The 22,696-nt window shown below is 50.3% G+C and overlaps 1 protein-coding gene across 2 annotated transcripts in view; it reads left to right on the plus strand.

The window, feature by feature from the left end:
* Nucleotides 1–16,119, plus strand: part of LOC144173111 (uncharacterized) — a 41,474-nt gene extending 25,355 nt beyond the window's left edge. For both annotated transcript variants that reach the window (XM_077701618.1, XM_077701619.1), the window contains exon 2: nt 13,035–16,119. In XM_077701618.1, the coding sequence (XP_077557744.1) occupies nt 13,035–13,415 (381 nt within the window). In that variant the 3' untranslated portion in view covers nt 13,416–16,119. The remainder of the gene's footprint in view (nt 1–13,034) is intronic.
* The last annotated feature ends 6,577 nt before the right edge of the window (nt 16,120–22,696 follow it).

Genomic DNA, 22,696 nt, shown 5'->3' on the forward strand with positions numbered 1-22,696 from the left:
TGGGTAGTTGTTCTGCACGAGATATGTAACCAACCTGCTACCACCTCTAAACTTCGGCGACAAGCGACACATTTTGCATACTTTTGCGGTATTCTACCCGTATGATAACATTAGATTCATGTTGCGTTCCTCTGCAGCTCGACAGAGCACCTGAGGTAGTTTTTACGTTGAGGAATTAAAGGAATGGAATTGAACTTCCTGTCAATTCCAGGAATGGGAATGGGGTAACTTCTGTCATTCCGAGGAATTAAAAAGAATGGAATTAAGAAAAGTTCTAATTCCTCGGAATGGAATTGGAATGGAATGGGGACGCCCATTCCGCAACACTGGTAGAATGTGATGAGATGGGACAGAGCGGGTATTATCCTGGCGGAGAAGAACGGTGTGGGCGCGAGTGAGCAGCGGGTATGGAGAAGGGTAGGCTTGGAGGGAGAGCCGATAGGAGGGTAAAGTGCATTTACGGGCCGCGCGACCGTGGGGACGAGTGAAAGGAGGATGGTATGAGGCTGGCCAGATCATATACGGATCCGGGGATAGATCTCATGAAAGCGTGTTTACTCTTGCGTTGCCATCCATGTTAGCGTGGTCAGGTGCCCATACCAGGACAAAGAGGGGAGAAGGATGACTGTTGAGAGTGTCAGTCACTAGGTTAGAAGAAAAGTGGTTGACGGTAAAACATAAATAATTTCTGATGGCGGATTGCGAATCTGTGAAGTGGGGTGTTCGGTGGAGGTTGTGAGAGCTGCGTGCTCTATGACAAGAGCGATGGAATGCTCCTCTAGGAAGGTGGCATCTGGCGGGAAGAGAAATGGCGTTTGTGCGGAAACCAGCGACGAGTGGCGTAAAAAGGCTGCGGTTCCTGTTTGCGATATAGAGGGAAAATGACTGCGTGTGTAAAATATACCACCGATCCCTGCTTTCCTAGCAAGGAGACACATTTGGTGAGTGCTTTGCAGCGTAGAAGGCGGTGGGTGGCATGCCTGGAAGGGGTCATATTCTTAGGCAGAGGTTCTATGCAAATACGAGGACAGTGGCGTAGACTTCTTATTCGTCCGGGGGGGGGCAGACCTGGAGTGCGTCTCGAAGCGGCGAAGGGAAGGGGGAGGAAGCAGTGGGGGGGGGGGTCCCTATGAGATGACACGTAATCACCCCACAACCCAGAGGCTACCACTAATCATCATCATCATCATCATCATCATAAGGGGCACCTGCAGCAGTGAGGGCCTTTTTTACATTGAGTCGGCTAACTACGAGGTGCCCCCAAATAAGACGTCCCGCAAATCTATGAACCGTGAACTTCAGTGGTTTGACGCATCCAGTAGAAATTTCTTTGCATACGTGTTTTACTGGTCACATTTATTCAAAAATATTGCATGACTGAACCATCAGCACAAAAAAAACGAGTCGATTTGTTTTTCTTTTAATGGGCAGTTCAGGGGTAAAAAGAAAGGGACACGAGAAAGGGACACGACAGGGGCGCTACGCGCTGCTATGTTCATTTCCGTTAAGAGCCCCCGAAACGGGTCTGACATTGACCACTCACTTTTGTATTCGTGTGTGTGTTGTGCCAGAGCGCCCGACACAAATTCGCTGCACCTGGCGGATGGCGGGGTTGATTCGGGCCTAGGTCAAACCACCCGCGTCAGACGTGCCGCGACTTGGCGGGAAAGGCGCTGCCGAGTCTGCTCTTCCTTTCCCATCGCGACGGTTGGACCAAATCATGCCTGGGACGAACTAATCGCCGCCGACACGCAGCAAGTAGCGCCTGGAGACTCCGCCGCAGAGTCGCCTTCCCTTTCCCGGTCGTGGCGGCTCGGCTGACGCAATCGCTTTGCCTCCATTTTCCAGATTCATAATGCAGCCAGTAATAGCTCCGACTGGAGACATTGGAACTGCACGCGGGTGCAACGGAACCCTGGAAGTATAAAACCAGCCCGGAAGCAGCGGTGGTGCGGCGGCATCTCATCGAAGGCCTTGAGTTGAGAAGTGCTATCGCGCTTGTCTTAGCCATGTAACGCTCTTGCTACCTTTGCATATATTGTATATAAATGCTGCTTCAAATAACCGTCATCTCGGGTACTTCGTCGCTATGGTCTGCGCCGCGTCGATAGCAGACTTGGCAGGGCAACGTCGCAACAGTAGTGACTGAGCTGGGATGGCCCAGTCTCAACAGTGTATGTGTATGTGTTTTGGAGGCTTGGAGCGGGTATCGCTCGCAGTCGACGGCCGCAGTGCACCCAGTTGCTGCCGGTGCTTGGCAGCCGTTACAGCACTGCCCTACTGCTCTGGCGTGCTTTGTTACCTAGAAAACAAAGATTGCAGACAAGCTTTTCGAAGGCGTGATAGCTTGCACTGACGTCACTGTATTCCCGTGTTGGTGCGTTGGTTGCACGGTGGAAATCTGCAGCTCTTGGTTCCAGAAGCGCTGATGAAGCTGAGAGCTATCGATAAAAAAGTGCGGTGGCATCGTTGTGGCCAAGCAACATGTTTTATGAAACGTTCCAAGAGCTAACGCTAAAAACCCAACGTCTGGCGTTGGCGTTCATCATATAAAACGGCCCTTTCACGAGGCCTTCCACAGTGCGAGCTTAAACTCGGCACAAGTTGCTGGCGAGGAGTGGTCGCCCCGCCAGTAAACAGCAGATGAAGGTAGGGGAAGAACAACCACCGAAATTCACCATCGTCGTCAGCTTCATCATTACACGGTGGCATAAACGAGAAGCAGCGCATCGGGTTGCCATTCGAAAGCAAAACGCTCCTCTAGCAGCAAGATGTCAGCGCTGTTCGACAAAATATGCGAGGCGAAACAAGGCGTCACACGCGTTCGACTGGGCATTACGATGACCGATTAACAACCCACAACCTGCATGGTGGGGCTATATTCTCACTTGTAAATGGACAGCACGAGGACATAGTCCTACGAAACCTGAGCAAAAAGTTTCAAAACGGGAGCCTAATAAAACCTTGTGGTTGATACAAACCGTGCAGTCAATTTGACGCGAATCACGTAAACTAACCGCGACTGTTTAAATAGGCGGTTCCGCTTACGAAACGACTCCAGAGCATGACATGCATCTATGAAAACTGCTTAAGAGCGGAAAAGAGCGACATCGGTGCGCGTAGTGTACGCATTGTGAGCAGCCAGCCCCCACCGCTTCCACTAAAACAATTTGAATGAAGCAAGCGGAACGAAACAGCTACGCGTTTCCCCGCATTTGTAAACAAAAATAACTGCTCCAATCAACAGGTACCGTAGAAACACAGCAACTGTGGCCGCGCTACTTACAGGGACCTGACCCCCTCGTGTTTCCCTTTTCACCGCGACCCCTTAGCGAGCGACCGCCGAAAAACGCTAACAGCGCCGAACAAGGACAGGCAAAGGAGGGAGGTGCAGTTTTCGTTGCCTGATTTTACCATCCTTGAGAGTTAAGCAGCACAGCGCCACCGCTAAATGTCTGAAACTCGTACACGTGTGTCCAGACTTCAGTTTGTGAGTGTTTTTTCACTGCTGTACTCACGAGTGCATGTACTCACGAGTGCAAGCACTCGAAAATACAATATTCTTGAGTATTGTAATCATTAATACTGTGTACTCATGAGTACCATACTCACCAGTTCTCATATTCATGAGTAGTGTACTCATGAGTTCTGTGCTCACGAGTAGTGGACTTACCCCTGTACTCAGTCGTCATCATACTCACTTTTTTAATCTGGGTGTGTACTCACTCATCATCGTACTCACTCGTGAGTTTGAGTACAAATGAGTACAAATGAGTGTACTCACGAGTGAGTGCGCCGACCTATGCTCCCGACAAAATGTCAATTTGCTGGCGTGCTGCTGAAGCCAAGCTATGGTGGCTAGAAGGGCCACCCTTCTAGCCACCATAGTTAAGCGCAGCGCTACATTGTTGTCAACAATCCGCACACTGAGCACATCTAACTCACCGTGAAGAAAAGCGACACGGCCCTGCGTTTCCCCCTGCCCATCGGGAGGACGGAACTGTCTTTCAAGATCCCAACCCCTATTGTAAACAATAGTTGGCAGACAGGACGGCCAACAGTCCGATGTCAGCGGGCGCAGCTAGAGCCGAGCCAAGCCCTTAAAAACATCCTCAGCCGGGGCCGGAGGGGGCTCTGCCCCCCCGTAAAGCCGTCCGGTGGGGGCACGAGCCCCACTGCCCCCCCGTAGTTGGCGCTTCTGCGAGGGAACGTGGTCCAAGGAGGGAGAGTTTTAGGGATTGGGGGAAGCGACATAGCAGGGAAGGTTATCGTCTGCAAAAGTGCCCGACCCTCGGGAGATGTCTAAAGGCGCTGATATTGGGCTTGTTTATGTGTCTGAATACGTTCTTCGATGGTGTTATATGTTCCGATCTCGATAAAATTGGTAGCATGAACGTAGTGGGGCACGCCGAGGGATATGTGGCAAGGCTTACGGAGAGATGTTTGGTTAATTGGGTGAGCGTGGGATGCAGTGTATACAGTATGCGGGTCATGGTAAGGGCATCTATAATGCATAGGAGGTATTGTTCGTGTAAGCCAGACTGGCGATTGGTGACGCGCTGCAGAAGATGAGTCATTTGCTCGATTTTAGAGTGTATAGTTCGAAGTGTAGGGTAGGAACTACCGGAGTAGCGATAAGACCGAGAATTTTTAGTGAGTCTGTTTTGGGAATCGGGGTGTTGTCAATGGAGATGTTGATGAGGTCACGATCAGGGTCTCTGCCTTTTTTGTTCACTATGATCATGAGGGCCGATTTGGAAGGGACGATAGAGAGACCTATGGGGCGAACATGGTTGTTTAATAATAACAACACATGCTTGTCGAACAGTTTCTTCGAGTTGGGCTTGGCTACCATTGGAGGTCCCCATTGAAATATCATCGGCGTAGATGGAGTAGGAGAGGTGGGGGATTGAGTCAAGGAGGGGAGGCAGTTGGGTCAGTACCAGGTTGAAAAGGGTTGGAGATAGGATTGAGCCCTGTGGGGTATCAGAGGTTAGATAAAAAGATGGATCCGACTATCCCGGAATGCATAAAGAGGCTGTGCGGTCTGGGAGAAAGGATTTGATATTGTTGTACATTCGGCTCCCTCAGTTTGTTTGGGCAAAGTTAGCGACGATGGCCTCGTGTGAAAATGCTTTGTGAATGTCGAGGGCGAGCGGGCCGCGAAGTTTGGAGGAGCTCGGGAATTCTTAAAGATCGAGAGAGATACGGAGCAGTATGTCATGAGTCGAAATGTCGTGACGGAAGCCGGTTTGTGTGTAGGGGAGGGGGCAGTGGTGTCCCATGTGCCATTCGAGGCAACGAGGCTACTCTCCAAGGTGAAGGCGTGTCTCCAGGGGGTGCTGTGGGCAGTCGCCGCCTTCCTGACAAGCCGTGGCCTGCAGCTGTCCGAGACGAAAACGCAGGCCATGATCTTCCACTCGAGGGGCTACAGAGCACGCAAGACGACACCGCCGCTCACCTTGAATGGTCAGACTCTTCCGTGGTGCACCAGCGCCAAGTATCTGGGGCTCCTGGTCGACTGCCAGTTGTCCTGGCTACCTGCGGTGAAGGCGCTTCGGAAACGCACAACGAGGGTCCACCAGGGCGTGCGGAGATTGCTGGCGCATGGACAGGGCTGCACACACACCGTGGCCCTGAAGGTGTTCCACGGGATGGCATCGTCCGCCGTCCTCTATGCTCTGCCTTTAGTGCAACTCAAGCCGCGCCGGTGGGAGGAGCTGGAGGTGGATCAGCGCCGGGCTATCCGCTTCTGCTTGGGCCTTCCGAGCACATCTCCGGTGGCGGCGACATACACGGAGGCAGGCTTCTGGCCCATCCAGATGCGGGCCCTGCATGTGGGTCTCCACCACATCCACCGCCTGCAGGGCACACCGGACGGCGCGGCGCTCCTCCAGCTCTACCGTAGCCGGTGCAACTCACGCATGGGCAATGCTGCTTTGTACCTACGAGAGCCACATCGCGTTACCGCAGCGGCCACGCCTGGAGCCACCACCCCCAGGCACGGGGCAGGCTCTACGCATTGTCACCACATTGCCGGGGGTCCGTAGTAAGAAGTCGACTCCACCCCAGGCCGTCCACCAAGAGGTGGCTGCCCTGCTGCAGGGCGACGCTGCCGGACATCTGCAAGTGTACACGGATGGATCTGTACAACAGCCGATGGGCAGAGCCGGAGCCGCCTGCACGGCCCTAGAACTCGGCACCAGCCAGGTGTGCAGCCTGCCCTTCCCTGCCTCATCCACCCACGCAGAGCTGGCTGGACTCCACTTGGCTGCAGATCTTCTTCTCAAGCAGGGCACCCAGGCCCGGGGGGCCATCATCCTGACTGACTCACGGTCTGCACTCCTCCGTCTGCGTGCCGCCGACCAGCCAGCCAGCTCTAGCGGCTACGTTGAGCGGTCGCTGGCGGCCAAGCTTCATGCGGTGGAAGCGCAGGGGTGTCCACTGCGACTTCACTGGCTGCCATCGCACGTGAACATCACGGGCAACGAGGTTGCAGACGCCTTGGCCAAAGGTGCTGCTCGCCAGGCAGGGGTTCCAGCCTCCCGGGATGTGGTGTCATTTGACGCTGCAAGGACTATCCTGGCACGAGTGGTGGAGGCCATGCATCCAGATGCCCGAGTAGTCAGTGGCCAGGCCCCACGGGTCTTGCCCGGACGCATTAGCAGAGACGCCCGGTCGCTCCTTCTTCGCCTGCGGCTCAATTGCTGCAACGTGGGAGCGCGCTTGCACCACCAAGGCCGCCGAGCATCCCCCACCTGCGCCGACTGCCCAGAGCCCGAGACGCTAGAGCACTTGCTCTGCTCTTGCCCGCAGCACGACACCGCAAGGGCACAACTCCGGGCCGAACTCCAGCGACTCGGTGCCCCAAGCCACAAGCTAGAAGACTTCCTGTTCCCCACGGGACCGGACGCCATCCAACGGGAGGTCTCCCAGCACCGAGTCAACTTCCTTGTTACAACAGGACTAGCGCTGCGTTTGTAGCCATCGAGTCATGGACTAAACGAACGCGATATAGACTATCTCCCACTCTCCTACCGCTTTTCTCTTCCCCCTTCTCTCTTCCTATTCTTTGAAGCCCCAATCCCCTCCCCTGGACTGGGTCGTATGAGGGTGAACTCCCCGTTGAGTTCAACAATATCCCCAGGCCTTTTCTCTTCCCTCCTTTGTTAATAAATCACCACCACCCGAGGCGGGTAAGCGCCATGCGCTCTTAAGAAGTTTACCTACGCACGAGGTAAGATCAATTGGTCTATGATTGTCTTTAGATTCGGGTTTTTCGGGTTTAGGGATAAGAACGATGTCAGAACGCTCCCAGGATGAGGGGATCGTGCCAGCGTTCAAGACATGGTTAAAGAGAATGAGAAGAGATAGTTGAGAGTCTAAGTTAAGATTTCTCAGGATCTTGTACGTGGTTTATCTTGTACGTGGTTTTATCCGGGGGTGGTGTTGCGGTGCAGAGAGTCTAATGCTCTTTGTAGCTCCTGAAAAGGGAAGGCAGTGTCCATGGGCGACGCTGGGAACGACTGCTCGTGAAGTCTGCTTGTAGGGTGATCTGCATTATTGCGGAAATAGTTGGCGAGATCGGCAGGGGGCTCCTATGTGGTAAGAGCTTCGGAATCGGATTCTGGCGTTGTGTTGGCTGAATGAGAGTTTTAAGGAGGGACGATTTGTGCTCATATGGGCGTTTAGTGAATCCCAGTGTCCAACAGTGCTTGCTGGCCTATCGATTAGCATATTCCTCTGTCTCCTGAGTGAGTAGGTTTATGCGGTGCCCAAGTAGGGGCATGGTTTTATTTCGGCGCCAGCACTGAATAAGAGATCGGTGAGAGTCCCATATGTGAAGTAAATGTGAGTCTACGTAGGGGGCTGCGAGTGAGGCGGGCAATGAGTTTACTGTTTTTTATAGTTTTCACGAAGGGAAGACAGCCAAGCGTCATGATTTTTGGGGTCAAAGGTGGAAGTGTCTTCGTCACGAAAATTTATCCAGTCAGTGAGCGAAATGCGGGCTTGTGAACGCGAGGCTGACTTATGAGAGGTGAGGGTGATTGAAACTATTGCACGGTCGCTCCCGAGGTTTTCATGTAAGTGCCCCCATATGGGTGTGAGAGTGCCCTGATAAAATGCAAGGTCAGGGTTTCTATCACACTCGAAAGAGTTGCCTATACGCGTAGGATAGGATGTGTCGTTGAGTCTAGAGTAGCTGCTAGGAAAAATGCGACTGAGCTTTCGACCCTGGCGGAGTATGGATGAGTAGCCACAAGAAATAGAAGGTGTTAAAATTTGAGGTGTCAAATGCCGTGTACGTGAGGTGTTTGGCTATTAAAGTGATAAGATGAAGGGAATGCCGGTCTTCAGAGTCACCTCTGTGATACGTGTTGTAGCCTGATACAGCGGGGCCGTGAAAGGCTTCCTGAGGGAGGAGGATTTCAGGGGTTTATCGTCAGCTTTGATATACGCTTTGAGGGAGTTAAGTTTCTTGCGGAGGCCGCGACAGTTCCATTGACAGATTATTAAAGGATTCCGCGTGTTCATGGTTTGTGCGATGTACAGGAGGAGCTTGCATTGCGAGCGCAGGGCCTCGCTGATAGGGAATGGGCGCGTTTGTTAGGGTTGCGGAAGGAGTGACCTTCTGCTTCTTCTATTGTGGCAACTCGGCGTTCGAAAGCATATAATTTGGTACTTATATAAAGGAAGAGATCCTGAATGGTGGGGGGGGATTGGTGCAGTGGGTTGGTTAGTTGTATTTGTCGCTAGACGTGGGGCAAGCCCATCGCGGTATGAAGCTGATGCAGTGATAGGAGTAGAGGCAGGATTCAGGCCTCGGGGAGGAGGCGTGGGGGAGAATGGCTGGCTCACGGCTTGACGTCGTGGGGCCTGTGCTGCTGGTGAATGCGCTGCGTCTTGGCGTTGGGTATAAGCCTGATCTTGTTGTTCTTCAGATTTTGTAATTAATGGTGGAATTTGATAGTGGGGCTTGGATGGCGATGGTGAGACCTGGATCTGGAACGATGGTTGTCGGGTGCTTGCGAAGCAGGAGATGCTTCTGTTTTGCGGGAAGCGAGTCATCAGCGGTACGCTTGTTGGGCGACCTTGGCGTCGGCTTTAGGTTTCTCGGGCACTCTATCCAGGTGCTGCGATGAGAGCCCTTGCAGTTGCGGCCGGTGGCGTAACAGTCATGCTCTTGGCCGGGCGAGCTTGGTAAGGTCTTGGAAGCACGTCTGGCATAGTTCCGTAGAAGGGAGCAAAGTGCAGACATCCTTGCGGTAGCCTATCTTATGGCACCGTTGGCAGAATTGAGCTTTCGGGCGTTCTGGGTGGCACCAGTATTTGGCCTGGTTGTACAGGATGTAGCGGTGGTGAAGGATCCAACGAAAGTGACTAGGGCTGTTTCCGTAGTGCCCATCGCGCGAGCCTTGATGGTTGCAGTCCCAGTGGAGATTAGATGAGATTCCATGAGTGGGATCAGCGGGGAGGTTGCAGCTGGGACGCCGTGAATGACACAAGACACCCCGGCAGGAGTCTGTGGGAGCCGCTTCGTACGTTGTGAAACGGACTTCTGTTGAGGCAAGGAGGAAGGAGCGAATGGCTAGGAGGTTCTATTGAGCTGATGGGCGGAATTTTTTGACGGCAATCAAATTTTTTAGTGGTCTTGGTTGAATAATTGAGTCGGTAATTTCACTTTAGATCATGCGGGCGGCGACCGCAAGGGCTTGCAAGAGTTCAGTGGATTTGATCTTCGCAAGTGGGATGCCCGAAGGGTGGATTATAATTGTTGCGAGGTTTTGGGTGTGTCGGCAGGAGTAGTATACGGTTTGCCAGCGCGAATCGGTCTCAGAGGACATGGCTGGTTGTTGTGGGAGGGCTGGGTGATCAAGCCAGGCGCACGCTACCGTTGCCATGGTGCTCGGTTCGCCGAAGCGTCGGTTGGGCCTTGCAGGCCGTGCCGGCGAGGTCGATGTTTGGGGTGACGTTCGTGAAAAACGGGGACTCACCGGAGGTTGAAACTTGGGCTGGAGGGTCCCTGCGGGTTTTGGTTTCGGTGGTCGTTCCTGTATTATTGCTGAGGGGTGAAGTGACGGTTGTAGAACACCATAGTTCAGCGGAGGTGCTACCATCGGCGTTAGAAGAGGCACGTGCTCGGGCGCTCCTAGTCAGTTCGGTACACTCGGCTCGTAAATGCCGAGAGAGAGAAACTTTATTAGTAACAGACGGGTTAAGGAGGCGGGGTCGCCACCAGACTGGTGGCGACTAAAGCCGCTCGTTCAACCAAGAGATCTTGGGTGGCCAGGTCGGAGCTGCCTAGCGCCTCCTCCCACTGCCCGCTGCTAGTGATTGGGGGAAAATATCTTGAGGGAGTTCCCACATGACATGGTTAAGTGATGCATACGCACCACAAAGGGGGCATTCAGGAGAGGGGAATTCTGATGGGTGAATGTGATGGAGAAGGGATCTGGCTCCCGTTTGAAGGAGTATGCATATTCGCATTTTGTGTTGTGGAAGAGATGCATGGGCTGGTGGGTAGAGACGACGGGAAAGACGGTAGTGCTTTGCGATATCGTAAAAAGTTATCAGCTTGTCTCTGGTGGACCTGGCACTGTGGTGGGAGAAGGGGCTTCATGCCGACCCGGTGTGTAAGCACTCGGGCCGCCATGTGTGCCACCTCATTCCCCTCTAGCCCTGCATGGGCAGGGGCCCAGACGAGTTCCACAGAGATGGTGGGTGGATTTTGTTAGAGAATTTGGAGCGCATCCGCGAAGATATTACCTCCTGCAAAATTTTGAATGGTCAGTTTTGAATCTGAGATTATGGTTCTAGGTTTTGGCCGAAAAGTAAGCGCCAGAGCGATTGCGTTCTTTGTCGCCGTAGTTGGGGAATCAACGCGGACGGTAGTAGGATTAACTGGGTTGAGTGCGGATGGTTGATAACTGCCACCGCGTAGGCATTTTGATGCATGAATTCTGCGGCATCTGCGTAGACGATATCGGATCGGATGGGTAGCTGTCGGGCGAGGGCTCGAGCCCTTGAGAGCCGTCGTGGTGCGTTGTAAACCGGATGCATACGCCTGGGAAGAGGCCGAAGGATAAGATGATCTCGGATATTTGTCGGGATGGAACATGCCTCCTGCACCAGGTCTGAGACAGGGATATTCTGCGCCTTAAGTATTTCTCGACCTGGTGGTGAGTGCTCTAGGCGTTCCCCCTGTGACGAGAGGTGCGCCTCGATGAGCTCCTCGGCAGTACTGTAGACCCCAAGATTATTAAGCCGGGCAGTAGAAGCATGCTGAGGTAGCTACAGAGACGCCCTATGTGCTTTCCGAATAAGAAAGTTGATTTTAGTGAGCTCCGTTTTGCTTGCGCGAACATAGGGCAAGGTATAAAGGAGCCTACTAATGAAAAATGCCAGCACGAGGCTCAGTCTGTCTTTGTCGCCCAGACCTCAGTTTCGATTGGACACCCTTCTGATGAGTGCTATCAGCTGGTCTACTTGGAAACTTAATTGCCTTACGAGTTCCGAATTCGTTCGATTTTGTTGAATAATGAGGCCTAACACCTTGAGTTTTGGGAGTTGAGGAACGGGGTGACCCGGTACCAGAATTTCGAACTTAGAGGATGCAGAGGCTGTCCTTTTGGGAGGGAAAATCAGAAACTCTGATGTTTTTGGGAGAGCACATGAGACCTGACTTAATAGCCCGAGTTGAGACCACGCCTGCGCCAGCCTGAAGGGTGCTTTTAATGTGCGCGTCGCTGCACCCCGTGACCCAGATGGTAATGTCGTCAGCTTACTAACTAAAACTGAGATTTTGAATTTGTTTCAATACGTGCTGAAGTTGGACTGTTTTATGGAACAGAAAGAACCCGAACTAAACATTTGGCGTATTCTAGTTTGCATGCTATACTGTTGTCACTTTTCGACGATGGATGGACATCGCTGTAGAAAAGCGCACCAAAACAAGACACGACGAGGAGAGAGAAAGAGCATAAACGTTTATTTAAATCAACAGGGGGATTGTACTGAAGCTTGAAGGAGGTGTCCTCAGTCCAGGATGCCTTGAGCGCGGGCAGCATCGACAGCCTTTTGAGCCAGCCGCAGCTGGTCGTCCAGGATGGTGCTTGCCAAGGCGCTCTCCTCGACAGTAGAAAGTTGCAGGTTGGGAGGAATCAGTGGGGATTGGTCACACCATCTGACAATATGGCGTAGCGTTCCGGGTTCTCCGCAAAATCGGCAAAGCGGGGAATCCTGTCGACTGAAAAGGTGAAGCAGGATAGGATGGGGGAATGTATTCGTATGGAGAGCACGAAAATGACGTTCTTGCTCTCGGGGAAGAGATTTCGGGGGGGGGGGCGAATGTCTGACGCAACAGCCTGTAGTGCTGCGTGATCTCTGCGTAAGAGGTCAAGGGCTGCATGCGCTCGGGTTAGGCAACGCTGCTCTCGGCGCCCGCTCGGTGGGTCAGTTCTCGAGCGATGGCGTTCGCCGCTTCGTTTCCAGGGATACCGTTATGGGCCGGAGCCCATAAAATCCTGGTTAGCCACTTCAGGGGCTCCTGCTGGATGATGCGTAGAGTTGTGTGCAGACAACCCCTAGCGAAATCCCGACAAGCCTGCTGCGAGTCCGTGACAATGACCGCTGCATTAGTTTGTATGACGGCGAGGGCGATTGCCACTTCATCTGCTTGTGTAGTATTGTCGTCGGAAAGCGAAAGGCAGGAAGATTGGCAACACAGGAGTGAATCTGGGTCGTGATTCCCCATCATTGTGTCCTGTTTTTAGCGCTCTTTTCTACAAGCTGTAATGAACCAACTACCGCAACATCACATTTTTATTTTTTTAAAAAGACAGCTGTCTGGGCTTTGCGTGAACAACCTAACAGATAGTACTGGCGTCAGTAAACTGCGCATTGGATTGTCATACTAGTTGAAGAAAATATTAAAGATGACCATAGTTTCGAACAGTGGAACCTAAATAAAAAACGCCCATTTTTTCTGTCGTTAAAACCTGTCTCACTTCACTGCCTGCGCCCTTTATTCCCAGGTTTACGTCAGAGACGGGGCAGCGATGACCAAGAGCCCGCCACTGCCGTCCGAGGTGGTCTTAGACTGTCGGTCGCTGCAGCAGCGGCCACAACAACACGGTAAAGACCAACCAGTGCTGCTGAAGGCGCTCTCCGATGACGGATACGCGCCCAGGAACCGCATGGTGGGCTGGTCGTACATCTTCCTGGCGATAGGCTGCTTCTTGGTGGGCAGCGGAAGCACCATGCTGGTGCTGGCGCTCACGCGGGAGGTCAACATGGTCGTGCTGACCGGCTTCTACAACATGCACACAACGCTGCTAGGTGCCGGACTGCTGGGATTAGGACTTGGCTGCTTCCTCTTCGCCCTCGTCAAGTGGCATCGGCACGGACACCCGTAACAAGAGAGTCTGAGAAGGGCTCGCTATCTGATCACAAAAGATGAATTTGGTGCTTGACCACGAAGCGGCGCCGCCCTAAGGATTGCGGACAGCAGGTCTTAACCAAGTGATATTTGAACAGAAGCTCGCGATCCTAGAACAATGCTCTAACGCAAAGGATTGTTGTGCAGAAGTGTCTAAAGGAACGGCTTAGTATATTTCAATCCTGTCCCGTACAAATTTGAGCTCCAACATTTCCAGTGGTTTTAAGTGGAGGCTGACGTTAATAGGAATTGACTAGGTGATCCTGTGGTAACGTGATATGAGGAGGAAATGTGGTAAGCACATCGAGCAACCGTGCAAAACTATAATTCACGTCCATTACACCCCATTAGCATTCTACCCCCAGTGTTACCATGTTTATCGCCCATGACTTTCAGTCCTACAATGCTTACCTCCATTACAAATGTTCTCCATATCTTGCCGCATGCTTCTCGCCGAATGTAACAGGCCTGTGAGGAGCTGTTTTGAAAGGGATACGGGAGACCTAAAAGCCCACCTTTCAGTAATTTCTAAAAAGAATGGGACAATCATGAACGTGACGCATCAAATATGTGTAGCAGTGTCATCACTCCATTCTACGCACATCAACGCTACACATTCCATATCACCGGCCGTGGTGGCTCACGTGGCTAGGGCGTTGTGCTGCTGAGCCTAAGGACGCGGGTTCGATTCCTGCTAGCGGTGGCCGCTTTTCTGAAGGAGGCGAAAAGCGAGAACGCCCGTGTGTCAGAAATTTCGGCGCATGTTAAAGATCCCCAGGTGGTCAAAATTAATTCGGAGCCCTCCCCTGCGGCGCGCCTTATCGCCTGTGTAGCGTCAGTGCTTTAAACCTCATAATCAATCGCACATTTCGTATCTTCAAGCATCTCGATGCAGCGACGGCTGAATGCCTGCAACGCTGTGAGCGTGATGAGCACATGCAAGGACATAGAGCACAAAGCGATGAATGGCCGTCTGACCTCGTCAGTTCGCCATACGGTTGAGATGTAATTAGTGTGGTGCTTTGTGTCCCGACAGCTCTGACGGAATTAGCCTCCTAGAGTCACAATATGCGGTCCGCGGCCTTTAGCCCATTTCTGGAACCGAGAGCCTGTGGTTGGTAGTTTCCCTTTCCTGAAGAGTTCATCATAGCACAACCAATGTATTTTTACAGGCTTTGTATTGCATATTTTCGCGCGTGAAAGACATGAGACGTCAGATGTACCCTTATGAAATCATGCTCATCGAGATTAAAAATTGGCTTTCTGTGGTGATCTGCCCAAAAAGCCACAAACATCAACGCCATTCTATGTCTTATTCTTGTGTCTGAATTCCGTTACACTCCTTGCCCTTTGAAGGCTCTTAAGAACAACGCAGTCCATTCAGGTGTAGCAGACTTGCAAATGTGTTTTAAATTAGTGACTTCTAAGACTCCAGCATTTTTCTGCACAAGCCTTTCGTCGAAGAATCCGACATGTGGCTTCGACTGCTCTGGTAATCTGCCCCATGATGCTCCTCAAAACCACGTGCTTCTTCGATGCGGTAAACCTTACTTTCCAGAAAGCGCCCAAACTTACAAGTTTCTTCCGTATTTCAGGCGCCGAGCTGTCTTTTACATGCTTTAAAAGATAAAAGCAGGCTGCACCGACACACGTTTGTTCAACGCAAGGTTGATGCACCGCGTGAAAGCAGAGCAAAAGCATTAGTGAAATACACGTACTCGAAAATGCCCAGCTTGTGTCGCATGTCGAACCTTTTCATCTTTTCTGCGCCCACAAAAGCAGCTGTTCAATGACTACAAGAAATTAAGTCAAGGTCGACTGTACTATACGCATAAATTGGCAGAGACAAGCTCCACTACACAAAAGAGACGGCATTTTCGTGGCTGCCAAAGTCCACGTGCAGGATAAATGTGCGTGGTGTACCTTGTGTGGCCATCTCTACCTGTAAATAGGTTAATTTCATGCCAACGGGAATTCTATCGCAAATGCAAAAAAGAGCGATAACTGACATATGCCTATCGTGACTATAGTCAAGCGCGTGTAAAACGGTGAAAATGCAGACGCAAAACATTCGAGCTTCAGCCACGTGCCCTTGACGTGTCGGAAGTCCGCAGCTGTCAGAGTGCACGTGTAGGGACAATATGCGGGCTGTGTTCTGCGTACTAGGCATCCTTCGTGAAATACACGTCCTCTGAATGCCCAGTTTCGAGCATAGACGAAACACCTTTGCATATTTTTAGCGCTCGAAAAACGCAATGCTTTGAAACTACAGGAAGCGAAGCCAAGGTTGCCAGCACTGGACGCATGAAGTTGGCAGACAGGAGCTACACGATACAAAATGCATTGCATGTTCGTAGCTGTCAAAGTGCACATTCAGAGAAGATGTGCGAGGTGCATTTTGTGTACTGAGAAGGGTTTGTGAAGCACACATACTCGAACATGCCCAGCTTGTGTCGAGTAGAAAGGAAACGCCTTGGCACGTTTTCTGCCCCTAGAAAAGCAGGTGTTGAGTAACTACGAGAAACAAAGTCAAGCTCGACTGTACTATACGCATAAATTGGAAGAAAAAAGCTACACCATACAGAGACGGCATGTTCGCAGCTGCCAAAGTCCCCGTGCAAGGGGGATGTGCGTGGTGTACCTTGTGTGCAACATTCTTGAAATACACGTGCTCAGTAATGCCCCCGTTTTCGTCGACTGCAAAGGAAACATTTTTGCATGTTTTTATCTCTTAAAAAACGAACTGCTTTGAAAATACAGGAAGCGAAGCCAAGGTTGTCAGCACTAGACGCATGAAGTTCGCATAAACAAACAAAATAGATCACATGTTCATATTGGCAGGCAATCCAACTTGTTTTGAAGCGTACAGCCTGTGTGGGGGGAAATTTTTGTGGGAAACGTTTTTTTAAAAGCTAGAGGTCACTGACTGCTCTTTCCGGTATGACAGGTGTGCCGTGATGTCGACAACAGATGTCACTGAACACAGCCCTAAACCCGCTTGGGAAAAAGGAAGGAGGGGTTCATCAGAGCGTTGCAGAAAGTGTGCGAAACTTATTTAATCACGTAAAATGTACTAACGGAGAAGGTGTTTTTTCGTTCTCTCTATATAAGCGGAATCTTTATGGTTCAGTTGCAAGTAGTGTAATTCCTAATCTTCTTTTGCACCTTTTTCTTCTTTTGCACCATCAGCCTCTTTTTATTCTTTTGCACCGAGCACATAGATGCGACATTCCCGGCAAAAAATGAGTGCCGTTTTAAAATGTCGAAAGTGGAATCTGTAACCGCGTGGGCCGAGTGACAACTTGCTACGTGCGTGTCTACGTGAATAAAAAAATTTTATTCACGTGCGTGAAGAAAAAAAGATGATCAGCGACGTTTTGGTGCGTTACGTTAGAGTCGTGTCAGCGCCTAATTGTCATATAGTTGGTTTAGGTATAGTTTCCACAAAACAACGGTTACAGACGTTTTCTGTGACAATGTTCCTTCTGTATATGGTCATGCACTGACAGTATAAAGTAAATATGTAACAGTTGCAACTTCAGTGTGAAATAATTATGACAAGTAATTAAAACTCGGCGCAACGGTAGCGTCATCTTAGCGGGTAATTTTAATATAATTTGTTTCAGGATACTTTCGACAATACAAGAGGGCTGTTGTCTCTAATCATACTCCCTTCTAGGTGGTCATGATTCACTGTGCAAAACGCAATGTTGAAAAGCCAGCTTACTAAGACCAACCTTACACCGATTCGCTTAAATTAGGCTTCACCTGCGAGTACAAATGCAATGCTGAGAAAACATTCTTTCAAGGGCAATATACGCTGCCCTATATGAACATATGGAAGTTCTTCGACTTTGCTTATTTTTTGCCGATATTTTTCATACTGCGAACCGGTTTTTGCGTGTCGGAAACACCTGCTCCAGAGAAAGCCTGGCACGAACCAGCAGAGATAGTCGTCAGGACCAGCCCTAGACCAGCTCCGCAGTTAGAACTCCACGAGGTAGGTGCAGTTTCTTAAACGTACAGTGAGGTCAGTTCATCGAAGGCCTTTTTGTTGCTGCATTGTGCAATTCAGCCCATGTACTCCACAATTCAGGGATATTCTAGAGGCAAAATTTAGCTGTAATGAACGGTAGAAGAGAAAACACCGTGTACCATTGGTAGCCGCCGCTCCAGCTACCGTAATAAAGTTTCCCTAATTCGCGATGCGTTCCCATGCTGCAGAGTAATTCGCAGTTTGATTTTCACACATTTTACAGTTAATATCCACTGTTCATTTTTCCAAGCACAGGTTTTAGTGGCTAAACCGCAAGCCATCCGCTGAACGCAACCTAGCGGATGTTTCAGTGTTTTGTACAAGCGGAAGAAACGCCACTTAAAAAAGCGCGACCATCGTACAAGGGTCGGGAAGACAAAATACGACCTTTTTCTGTTTCAAACAACTACCCTTGGTAACCCACTCGGCTCTAATCCAGCTACGAAATTAATTTTCTCACTGAAAAAAACAAGACCCCGAGTAACACCGAAAAACTCAAACTTACATTTCTCGTTACACGACGTCAGCGGTGACGTAATAAAGGAAACACTATAAAGATATTTACAAGTGCGTGGACTGCACGTTATCATTTATGTGACACTATAAAACGAAACCAGAGGCCTTTTTACACTTGCCAGTCACGTTTCTCAGGCGTGGTTGTGGCGCGGGGCCGTAAATCCCACGAACAAAATTCCGTGGCGTCATAGAGGTCTCGGCAGAAAGCGGCTGTGGAGTCGCCACTGCTTCGCCTGTTTTATTGATTGTCTAGGTTATTCGTTTGAAGTTTCTGATAAAATATGTGTCATTGTTGCTGAACAAAGCAGTCTTTTCAATGAACCAAACTTTCATTTTGTCGTCTCGGCCTAGGAATCACATCACATCACCACATTAATACCTTTAAAACATTAGGTACATAAGACAGAGAGGAGGAGCAGGAGGAAAATCTTTATTAAACAACAGGTGCAGTTAGGGCACCCGCCCGGTGGAGGGGATCCCTAGTCCGGGTTCCCTGGCTGCGGCTGGCTGCGCGGGCCCTTTGCACCAGGTCAAGCTGGAACGTGGGGTCCTTGCTGGTCAACCGCGCCGTCCACTGTTGTATCGAGGGGTTGGGAATTGGGTGCAGGTCCGGTGTCTTTTGGCACTCCCACACCTGATGGTATAGGGTACCGGGCGCTGGGCAGTAGTGGTAGGTGGCTGGATAGTCTGTCGGATAAATGGCATGAAGAAGGGTACGGTGTGGATACGTGTTAGTTTGAAGTCGTCTGAACGTTGTTGCTTCATCCCTTGTGAGTTGGTGGTGTGGAATGGGGAAAATTTGCCGTTTGTGTCGGTAGAAAGAGAACAAGCTTTAATGAAACTGGCGATGTCAGCCGAGCTAAGCTGCCTGTCTACGCCAGATGAATGCGATGACGATGACGATTATGATGATGGAGAGGAATACATATGATTTTAACTATTTACAACGTCTGATTAAGACATGTGTCTTTTAAGTACGCCAATAAGGCTTTAGTAGCACGATCTGCACGTTTAGAGGAGTTCCAAGGACCTAATACGTCCCTCAGTGCTAGTCCTACGGAGAGCGTCCGGTCCAGGGACACTGCGAGAAACACTCTTTGTGTACTAAAGCGGTAAAGACATAAGGTAAGGGCAGAAGGTAAAGACATAAGGTATTACATAAGGGTCATTACATAAGGAGTGGGAAGCAGATACAACAGATTCAATACATAGGCAGAGTAAAGTTTGGTTCGTTGGTGAAAGGTGGTTGGTGTCGTCGTGGAGGGTGGTGAAGGGCCCGAGGACGAGACGAGGCCAGTAAGTGATGAAGAAAAAGAAGTCTATTTCCACGTATTTACAAGCGACGACAAAGCATAACATAAGACAAGGAAAACTGGATTAAAATTAAAAGGCGCCGCAGCGCGCAAGGGGGTATCGCGGCACGATCCCTCGTGGGGGCCCGGAGGCCAAAAAGGTGCCAAACCACCGCACGGTTGGCTGGAAAGATGCGTGGGGTTCTGGCGCCCAGAAACCGCCACGGGAGCGAGTCTTCGTGCGACCGCTTGCAGTCGCAGCTCTCGACAAACTCGTCGAAGCATGCGCAAGCAGGGCGCGAGCAATGCCGCCTCCGCAACAGCAGCGAACATGCCAACAAGGGTTTTGACCTCCGCTCCCCCCCTGGCCGTCCCCGAAGGTCAGGATGAAAGGAAAGCCTACCCCGACGCCGCGTAAAAGCCGCCGGCGAGGCCCATACAAAGGGTTGCGACTGGCTGGCGTCGGCGGAGGCCGCCCCAACATTCCGCCACCGGATGGGGAGACACAACAATGCCCAGGGAAGGGAGGGGGGTCATCGTCAAGACGGGGTTCATCGGCGCTGCAATCATTACAGGCAGGATAGGTACAAATTGAAACAGGGACTATAACTTAGTGTGCGAAAAAGAGGAAAGCGAGAAAAAAAACATTGTGTAACTGCTGGTACGAACATGATGGTACAACTCAAGTACAAATGTTATGCTATGCACAAGGAGGACAAAAACACGCTTGAGTATTCAATGTTAAAAGAAACACGTGACATTTTGTGTAAATGTTGAGTAGCACATGATGGTGGCAAACTCAGCGGAAAAGGCATTCCAGTGGGAGGCTGCGCGAAAAAAGAATGAGGCGGCAGATGTCGCGGTATGGGCACGTGGCCGGGCGACTTGAAAAGAATGAGCGGTGCGGCGAGATACTCGTGCAGGAGGCGAGGTATCGGGTGGGCGACCGAGTGCACTGCGATAGAACTTGTGAAACAAAATGAGGCTGGCGATTTGGCGACGAGTATTAAGGCTTCAAAGACCAGATTGTTTTTTGAGGGGTAAAACCCTGACGTTGTACGAATATTAGGAATGAATTAATCTAGCTGCTCGATTCTGGACGGAATGGAAGGATTTAGACTATGACTTGCGTACTCTGATTTATTCTCGTTCGATAAAAATGCGAAGTTCGCAATCCACTTGAGTGCAACTTCAAACAATTTTTTCTGCGCATTTAGTTTTTCGAGTTGTCAGCGTTTATATACATAGCTTGTACATGACGTCATCACAGCTCTTGCTTGTGACGCACTTCCACCTTTTTAAAGTTCCCAGAGATAAGAGCATCACATAAACTCTGCAGGGGGGTCACAAACATAGCAGCTATGGTGACATCAGTGAAAGCCATCTGATGATGAATATTTGTACAACTCCAAGTTAGCCCAGCTGGTGTTCATTCGGCCTAATACAGCAGTCTGAAACACAACCGGACAGTAGAAAATGAGGCCAACTAGCCCACCTTCGCTCACTAGTGCTAGTACATAAAACTTCCCAAGGAATGTTTAGGGCAAAAGCCCTAAGTGCCCATTCTGCGAAAAATCGTCGTCGTTGTTGCCCGCTCAAGAAAGTGGCCGCCGGTGTAAAAGTAAATAAACAAAAAAACGTTTGATACGATGGGGTTTGAACCCGTGTTTCCACACTATCAGCCCAATTATCTACCACTGCGCAATCTGAGATGTTTTGCTTATTGCCTGCTTAGACATTTTTTTACAAAACCTAACAAGTCAGTGCGCAATGTTCCGCACGCTGTCAGCGGGGCAACAATATTTGTCGCTGTTCCTTTTTTCTTCCAATAAACCCAATTATGGATTGGCCAGGAATCGGGAGCCCTGGGGGTCTAATGTTCCCGCTTGACAAAATTCGCATAAATATGAATTGCAAAATTCAATGTTGTACAAAACTTCGCGTCGTAACACCTGACGTGATGCCGCGTGAGCAGAACAGGTGCACAGCAGCGGCACAGAACCCTGATTCTAGAAAACTGCGGTGCGTGCCAGTATCTTGATGACGTAGTTCGCACAAAGGCGAAGAAACGAAACAGTATAAAGAGACGCAAACAGGATGAAGCAGAAATAGAACCGATCGAAATAGCAGAATGGCTCTAGGCCGTGCTATTTTGTACATCGTCAATGGGGATCAGCCTGAATAAAAACGAACGCAAAGAGGGAGACACAGCAGTGTGTCGTGTATCTCCCTCTTCCTTTGTGTTCGTTTTTATTGAGGCTGATTTCCATCGACGATTAAAATAATTCGCGCGAAAAGACAAGAAACGATATCTAAGAAAAAGGTGCAAATACAAGGCAGCAGTCAAGAATTTGTAAATAAGTATCAACAGACTTTCGCCTTCTATGCAGGAGCATGCTTTAGTGTCCGAACGATTTTTTTTCTTGCTATGGACGTAGCATGAGGTGCTTGTGAAGACTGCGCTTCATGAAGAGGCTGACCAGGGTTCCTCTCCCCAACGAAGGCTTAGTAGTCCAGAGGAGGTAATCGCCCGACCACTGGAACCGAGTGACCATGTCGATGATGATGCGGCGTCACGTGTCTACTTCCGGACAAGGACAAATCTTTGCCTGCAGTCAGGCCTAGATCAGACTATTCTACATGAACACTATGCTTGCAAGGATGGGCGCAGGGTCCACTCATCGACAGTGATGATGGTGATGATGATGATTGTGAACCCAGGCGTTTGGTGATATCTAACGCCAGGTTGTTGGACGCTCTGAAGACGACGTGTCATGACCCAAAGTCAAATTCTTTGACTGACGAACAGCCCTCCGGAACACCGTAGGGTGATTTCAAATCACATCGAGCATGGCCTACTTTTCCGGCAGGTTCTAATTTGCCTCATGTTTTTATCTTTCAGGGTGGAGTACATGCGTAGACGCACTGAATACAAGTCATGGCTGTGCAGACTGAACTATTATATCGCTACGCACCGGCATTTCGATCTGTTAAGTTTCGTAGTCGTTTGGTTTCAAACGTTTCCTATCGTTACCTGACCCGCAGGTGATGATTTCGGGCGGACTCACGCTACCTCATATCTCGAACTAAGGTCAGTCCAGTTTGGATAGCCACAATTTTTGTCTGTTTTTGCCTCTGTAATTAATCCCAAACGTTGGATTTTTCCAAAAGCAAAAACGCTGTGCCATAAAATGATGCGCTACTGGAGCTGTGTACCTGCACTAAGTAATATGCTCATATTCTTCAGAACGTTTTAGAAATGAACAATATTCGGGCGGTCTTCGCTCTACTCAAGCTCCAAGCCTGTCTAGCGGTTTATTTGGAAAAGCTCTGGCTCTTTTTTATCTAATCTTCGCTAATTTATCTAATCGAGTATTCCGCCAAGCCATGTGATTCCACGCATGCAAGTTCAGA

Source organism: Haemaphysalis longicornis, unplaced genomic scaffold, assembly GCF_048455015.1.
Source record: "Haemaphysalis longicornis isolate Haplotype H1 unplaced genomic scaffold, Haemaphysalis longicornis Haplotype H1 scaffold_29, whole genome shotgun sequence".
Taxonomy (NCBI): Eukaryota; Metazoa; Arthropoda; class Arachnida; order Ixodida; family Ixodidae; genus Haemaphysalis; species Haemaphysalis longicornis.